Raw genomic sequence first — 8,280 nt, forward strand, 5'->3', positions numbered from 1 at the left:
AAGCAACAAATTATTATGTAAGATCACTATCTAACCTCGTTATTTCGAACAAAAAGCACCATGCATATTCGCATAACATCAATTTACCATGTACAGAATATATTAGAGTAAATAAAAGTCTTAATTATTTATCTTGCGTAAAATCGTTTTATATAATATATAACAATATATTTTAAAATTCAAGATAAATTCGGTTTTTTACCGCCCTGCAAATTCTTTTGTCACCTATCAAACCATCACTCTTGAATAAAAAATACTACACAAAATTATCATGATTGTATTAGAGGTATACTATACGTCAATCATCTATTTTTCATAAAACCATTTTACACCATAACAGTTGTGTCATTATGAAATATCCGCACTAATAAAAAAAATAAATTTTTTAAAACACTTAAGATAATAAAAAATTAAAATTAAATTAGTGCATGATTAAATCCAAATTAATAATAAATAAATCCAGAATAATTGGGAGATATATCTGTCGCATTTTTAGGCACAAAATCTTCCATTCTTCACGTAGACGGCCTTCTCTCTTCTCTTTAACCAAATTTTACACGACAATTTACGCAAGAACCCTAGAATTTTTCAATTGAAATTAACAATTTGTTATAAATTGAACAATTTTAATCCCACTTTTAAACCTTTTGATCGCCATAAACACAATAATTCAACTGCTGAAATAACGGTATTTCTTTAATCTCTCTAATTTAATACCTCGAATTATTTAATGTCTTTAATTGCTCTCAATTATTGTTATTAAAGAAGTAATTTACGGAATTGCATTTTGTTGTTATTGTTGATGAATTTTCAGATTATGTGAATTTAGGGTTTATAATTTGTTTACATGGTGGAGTAATTAGGTTTATGAACAAAGCGAGCTTGTTTAATTAATTGTTTGAATTTTGAAAATAATAATTGGAGTCAAAAGAGTGGAATTTAGAGAAATGATTATATTTTGGGGGTGTTGAAGAGGTCAACTGATATTATTTAGTTGTTTTTTTGAATTATCAGTAGGAATTAAGAGGTTTCTGACTTTCTTATGGATATTTAGTCAAGGAGAGTGTTGTAAAGTGAAAGCAAGCTTGTTGTATCGGGTTTCGGTAATTTCGTTGAATAATTTAGGTGTTGGACGTTGAATTCTGGTTTACGAGACGGATTTTGTTGGTTCTGAAGGGTGGTTGATGTAATGATGTTGTTGGTCAATGGAAATTTGAGAATAGTATTGTGTATGACTTGTGGTGTGGTTTATCTTTGTGAAAAGAAGATTTTAAGCGTAAATAAGCTGTTGTTATACGAGGTTGTAGTAGTGTGCTTGTCAGAGACTCGGAGATATGATTTGTTTTTGCAGTACAAGGTTCAGGGTAGGAAAGGGTATTATTGGGGCCTGGAATGTGGTGTTTTGGAAGACGGGGTGGGGGGTGGTGAGTGGTTAAAGAACACGTATTAACTAGATTCGTTTAATAAGCTGAGTTTTGCTTCTCGAATTGTACAGGTTTGGGTTGACTGTTTTTGCAGTGCAAGTTTAGGGTAGGAAAGGGTATCAGTGGGGCCAGGAATGTGGTGTTTGGAAGACGGGGTGGGGGGAGGGTGAGTCGTTAAAGAACACAGCTAGTAGATCTGGCTAATAAGCTGACTTTTGCCATTCTAATTGGTGGTGTGTTGCCAGTCCTTCATGAGGATTATATTAAACCATACATACCTTAAATCTAATTTATACTCACTTGCATCTCTAATGCACAAGCTATGTTACTCAGACTCATTTAGATGTATCTGACACGTCTGCGTGTGCAAGTGTCGGACTTTGCTATTTTTATGAAAAATCTGCATTTTTGCTTAGAATGAGGTGTTCAAGGGCCATACCCATTTGTGTGCTGAGTGTCAGACATGGGTATGTGAGTGAATAAGAATAGTCGGAGTAGCATAGGCTGCGACTATACGTGGAAGGAGATGGATTTTACTAAAGTGCATAATTATTTGATACTTTTTTGTTTGAACATCATTCTTAGATGCCTGTGATGGCATCCGGGCAAATTACTTAGAAGTACATTTTTTGCAACAGCTCAACCTGATAACCACGTTCTAGCTTCTATTGAGTCTATCAGTGGGTTAGACTTTCAACTTTTAGATGTTTTTGGTTTCAGGTTGCTGATTTTGGAGGTCAGATATCATTTTTGTTCTTTTTTTTTTTTCTGACTTGGGAAATTTTCTGTTTGCAGTGTTAGTGTTTGCATCTCTATGCAGTAGATTGCCTACTGTTAGAGAAGGGGAAGGTTCTAAGTTGGTACAACCGATTATTGTTCTTTTCTTGCTTGTTATTTGGCTGGTAAGAGATGCAAAAAGTTTCCTGATTAGTGGGCAGAAATGGAGATTTCTGCTCTTTTAACGTCAGCAGGGATCAATATAGGCATTTGTGCCGTGCTTATCTCTTTGTATTCTATATTGAGAAAACAACCGAGCAATAAGAGTGTTTACTTTGGACGTAGACTAGCACAGATCCGATCAAAGCGCCAGGATGATCCTCACTGGTTTGACCGATTTGTACCTTCTCCTAGTTGGATACTTAAGGCCTGGGAGACATCCGAAGATGTGATAATGGCTATTGGAGGATTGGATGCAGTTGTATTTGTGAGGACACTTGTGTTCAGGTGATTAGTCCTTGGTTCTAAAAACTCATTCAATATTGTTTGTGTGGCTTGCATTTTAACTATTTTTGCTCGAGCGTCTTTATTAGATAAGCATTGTATCTGTTTCTGAATTGAGAGTTTACTTTCCAGTACATTGCTGTGCTGCTGGGCTCTCTTGTATAGGCTGTATTTTATAGCATAGAAGAATTTGACGATTGAGCATGTTTATATTTTTCACTCACTCGCTCAGCCTTTACCTTTGTTTGGGAGTCACCATAGTTGCAATATGCTGCTGCCTTGGTAGTCAGAGACTCAGAGCTGCCAAAATAAGCGGCTTGCATATTCCCTATAATGTGGAGTGCGTAGAATTGAAGTTCAATATGTGTTTATTTTTAATAGAAATTAAGGGCATCGAAAATTGTACTTTAGAGGATCGAGTCCATGATGGCAGTATATACCTACAGTCGGGACTGTGTGTGTACTTGAGTTACTTGACCAGCATTACTTAGCTATCTAAGACCCCAAGGCAACTGCATTGTGGTACAGTGGTACTCATGTATTTAATGGGGTGCCTTGGAAACCTTCCAAGTGCTAATTGGAAAGCCATCCTGTATTATAGTTCGACTCATATTTCGTATCCCAGCTAGGAATTTCATGGATTGAAAGTTGGAACTCTAGTGTAAGGGGAAATTATTTAACCATAGTAACAGGCATCAAGTGCTTAATTAAATACCTGTTTACTTACCTGACATGCAACTAAACAAGCCTCTTAGCAAACTTCATTCTTGCACCTGTACCGCTGCACGGTGTTCTTGACAACATACATGGTCAAATATGGTTGAACTTTTCCGTGAAAAACGTTATTGGTTACTATTGGGCAGGATATTAAATATCCGTTGCAACACCACATTAAAACAGGGTATTCGAGGGTTTGAAGTTCATTGAGATCACTTTAGGCGATATCAGCGACATCTATGCCTCAAGCGTTGACATAGACCGATTTTGAGATCAAGTCTCAAACCGAAATGTAAAGCATGATGTGGAAAAAGTTATTGGCAAAACTCTTTTTGATGATGTGGCAAAAGTAACGGTTGTCTTTCTAGTAGTTGTTTATGTTAACTAGATAGTTTGTCTATTAACGGTGTATGTTTCTTTTGTAGTATCCGAATTTTCTCCATTGCTGCTATTGTGTGCACTGCTATTGTGCTCCCGTTGAACTATTATGGACACGAGATGGAACACAAGCTTTATTCGTCTGAATCCCTGGAAGTGTTTACCACCCAGAATATCAAAGAAGGATCTCGTTGGTATGATTGGTTTTGGCCCATTAAGTGCTGCTAGTTTTTTTTCTTTTCATCCAGTTCGTATGAAAATGTCTACTGTTTTTTCTTTTGGTATGATTGTTATTTTCTCCACTTTTTTGAAAAAGTGAGCAGGTACTTTTGTTTTGCACAAATGCTGTAAAGCAACAAGGGCGTTGTGCCTGTATAGTGTCTCACGTGTATGATGCTGACAAAATGATTTGTCTTTTTTTTCCCAGTCTGCGCGAATGCACTCCAGCAACAAGGATTCTATGATATTTTGACTTATATGATGCTGTTTAGTTTAATTATTAATTATTGTTGCTCTCCATGTTTTCAGGCTCTGGGCACATTGTCTTTCACTGTATATTATTTCTTGCTCCGCTTGCATTCTTCTATACTTTGTAAGTACAAAGTAAAATTTATTACTACCCATCTAATTCTCTTCGACACGATGTTCATTCTGCCTATGAGGCAACTTATCATGTTAGTTCCTGACCTGGAATTTGTTGATACGTGCCAGGAAAATAAAAACATTATTAGGATGAGACTTGCCTATATTAAAGGATTTGCTGAAGATTTAAGCCAATTTGCAGTTCTTGTTCGTGGTATCCCATGGTCTGCGGATGAGTCATTTAGTACCATATTGAAGAATTATTTTACGAAGTATTATCCTTCTACTTATGTTTCCCACCAGATGGTTTATAAATGTGGCAAAATTCAGGAGCTGATGGTATGCATGCTTTCCTGGTTTTATTCCCTATATCAGCTGCTCTTCCCTAATGGCATATGTGTTGAGTTGTTGACTATATGAATTATTTTTCATTCTATATGCATGGTTTCTTGTGGGCTTCCAGAACTTAACTTCTGCAATCAAACTATAAAAATAGCTTAGTACTCTGTGAAATGATACAGTTTTGATAATAATAAGAAATAACGTTTGGCAAAAAAGCTTGTCTGGGCAGCTACGGTGCAGCTTCCAATTTGGAGGCAAAGAACTCAGATTCTGGCTCTTGCACACTCGTTAATTGTATGATGGGACTGGGATAGGCTTGAAGGCTGTTATTGTTTCAATCTGAAAAGGGTTTGGTTTTTGGACAGTTGTGCCCTTCCTCACAACAAAACCGTAACGTCAACAACAACTAGAGCCTTAGATCCAGAATGATCTTTGTTGGCTAACCAAATTGAATTTTTAATGGGACTGTGTGAAAATGTTGACGCCCTTTCTTACTTGAGAGAAAAAAAATAGTCTGTTGTATACCCTCTCTGCTTTAGATAATACCACATATGGATGAAATGAAACTGTTGTTGCTGACAAGTTGAAAACAAAGCTGGTAGGATTTTTGCAAGTTCTTGTCAGCCTGGTCTTACAGGAGTGTAATTTCGAGTTTTTCTGTTGTTCAGTATGAGTATTTTTTACTCCCTTCCCGGAAAAAATCCCTTCCAGTTAGTAACCCATGTTCTGTTTATGCAGAAAAATGTAAAGGAGATGTATGATGTTCTCTACCATGATAACTTTCCAAGCTGCCACTCTTGTGGTTTCTCCAGAACTCGTCCAAATGTATTCAATGTTCTTGTTAATGAGCCTGAAGGTCCTGAAACAGTTGATAAAGGGAAAATCGATTTACGCAGTATAAATTTACGTGCGAGAGGAAAGGTTAGACTCAATTTTTTATATTTTTCTGCTTCAATTTTGGTGATGGCATCTATATCCGTAAACTGATATTTCTTCTGCAAGCATATTACACCATGTCATAACCCCCCACCCCTACCCCCAATGAGCTGAGAGTTTGTGGTGCTGCCATCCATTGTTGCACAGTACCATTTTGTAATTTTGCTGCTTTCTCTCTCTTTACTCTTTGGTTGAGGATTTCTTCAATTTTCTTAATTTACCCAGGAAAAAGGATGGGACTGGGCGAAGTAGGATGTGAATTAAACTCTTTGCGATGTACATGTAGTCTCTCACATCTATTTCAATTTTATACCTCTCATCTTAATTGTTTAATTTTGGAACTGGTTATTTCTTGAATGCCTACACACAATGTCCAACATAGGTCTTCACAGTATTTGGTTATTAATTCCAGTGAAAAATTAAAGAGGTTGTGGTGAGGTCCGCGAGGAATTATAGGCACACTGCCATTTATGTCTTATTCATTGTCTATTAGTCACACTGCCATTTATGTTTTATTCATTGTCTATTCACAAATTTGATTGTCTTTGTCTTATTTCTTCCTGTCTGATTTGATGGTCTTTGTGAGCATGGGTAACTACCTTCATCCTTCACAAATTTGTCTATTTTCCATACTTTGTGTTCATATACACATGGTCTATACTCTTTAGTTTCTACAATATTCTTGAATTAATTATCTTATCAGTTAGTAGTTGAAATGATTTTTTTTCAGGAGTGCCCAGCTGCTTTTGTGATTTTTAAAACCCGGTATGCTGCCTCATGCGCTGCAAAGGCTCTTCAATCACCCAACCCAATGTTGTGGGTCACACATCAGGCTCCCGAGCCTCGTGATGTGTATTGGCAAAACCTTGCGATTCCCTATAAACAGTTCTGGCTACGCAGGACAGCTACAGTTCTTGCAACTGCTGCGTTCTTGGTTTTCTTCATTGCACCAGTCACTCTTGTGCAAAGTTTGGCCAATTTAACTCAGCTCCAGCAGATGTTTCCTTTCTTGAGAGGATTATTGAAGAAGTAAGTAACAAATGTGAATTCTTTGTCTTCAGTTTTATGAGTGAAATAAGACTATGAAGATAATAGGACTAGGCATTTAACTATCACTGGGGATGGGTTAGGCTGCATAGAGGTACATTTCCTTGTAAATGATCCAGATCACACAACTGTTTGATTTAAGGGGGGTTTCAATTTAACATTTTTAAATAATGGATAAATTATTTTAGCTAGTTTTTCACTATCATCTTTGTCCATACTTTATAATGTCAAATTAAGACCACTGTTAATTGGACATGGACCTCCAGGAAATGGAGAGGATCCTGGTGCGTTGGCATGTTGCATATATTTAGCCATAATGAGTCTTGGTGAATTATATGAAATGTGTCTTATTAAAATAATCGGAAACCAATCCGATTGAACTAGAATCTCCACCCATATGCCCTAACCACCCAAAAATAAAAATTCCCTTATTTCAGTTATAAAGCTGTTTTTTAAATAAATAAATAAATGGGTTATTTTATGGGAATAATCCAAACTATATCTAACATTCTCATATTAATCTATGCTTAAGTTTAACTGAGAAAAATCCACACTTTGGCATCATTTATCTTTCATTGAACTTGGCCTAATTTTAACTTGTTACAACCAGTAAGCTATCAGGTCATACGGCAGTGATCCCATTTTTGTTCTTAATCTCCCTGGATAACTTTTCCAATCTTCTTCTTCTTCTTCTCCCTCCATTATTCCTTCATTTTCATTGTCCTTCATTTTCAATTTTTTAATTATTTCCTCTCCATTGTTTGAAGTAGTTAATCAAAAGGAAGACTCCTAGTTTTTCAGGTTTTCCATTCAACTGATTGCCTAGACCCGTGTCATCTTCGTGGTTCATGTTCCTCAAAATCGTCATCTTCAAAATCAATGTCAGGATCATCAAAACGAAGATCTTGTGTAACTCACTCCAGTAACAATTAATGACACAATGTCCCTTTTTTCGCCTTTTCCATGATTTGATTAATTAGTGTTTTGAAACTTGTTCATTGATTTTGATGAGGAAGAAGAAAGGAGGGACTGATTGGACGCATGATTAATTAGTGTGTGAAATTATTACTCAGGTGTATTCAAAATCAATGACACAATGTCCCTTTTTCCTTCTCCCTCTTCCCAGGCCTATTTCCTAAGAAAGAAGTCTCTCCCTTCCAAAAACATAAACCCTAAATCAATTTCCAGTTTCCCCCAAATCAACCTCACAAGAATGTCGATCAGTCTTCGGAAGGCAAACACGCGCCTACCACCACAAGTAAGTGGCGTATTATACATAAGAAATCTTCCATTCAACATAACAAGCAAAGAAATGTACAATATTTTCTGAAAAACCATTGTCGATCATTTGTCAGGTTTGTTGTATTATCAGCCTACTAAGATGAATAAGAAATTGATCAAAGGAAGAGGAGATTACTAAAAATTGCAGGAGAAATACAACAAAGATGATGATAATTGATTGATTAATTGAGATCTTTTATGTAACTTGGTAATTTGGGGTTTAATTTGATGGTTTTGAATTTAGTGGTTAAATAATTAAAGGAGTTTTGAAATTGATTAAAGGACAGAGGAGAGTTAATAATTAATTACCTGTTTACTTCAAATAGATCAGGAGGGAACCGGCTATACAGGT

General features: G+C 36.1%; 1 protein-coding gene across 1 annotated transcript; it reads left to right on the plus strand.

Moving 5' to 3' along the window:
- Positions 1 to 308: 308 nt before the first annotated feature.
- On the plus strand, positions 309 to 6,629 carry LOC141639573 (CSC1-like protein RXW8; the record flags this gene model as incomplete). The annotated part of the gene is given in 7 exon segments (XM_074448661.1): positions 309 to 688; positions 2,220 to 2,648; positions 3,788 to 3,934; positions 4,269 to 4,332; positions 4,452 to 4,661; positions 5,403 to 5,585; positions 6,331 to 6,629. Coding segments are annotated over 6 exon segments (1,187 nt in total), but the record flags the coding sequence as incomplete, so codon positions are not given.
- Positions 6,630 to 8,280: the final 1,651 nt, after the last annotated feature.

This window comes from Silene latifolia, unplaced genomic scaffold (genome assembly GCF_048544455.1).
Source record: "Silene latifolia isolate original U9 population unplaced genomic scaffold, ASM4854445v1 scaffold_451, whole genome shotgun sequence".
Lineage (NCBI taxonomy): Eukaryota > Viridiplantae > Streptophyta > Magnoliopsida > Caryophyllales > Caryophyllaceae > Silene > Silene latifolia.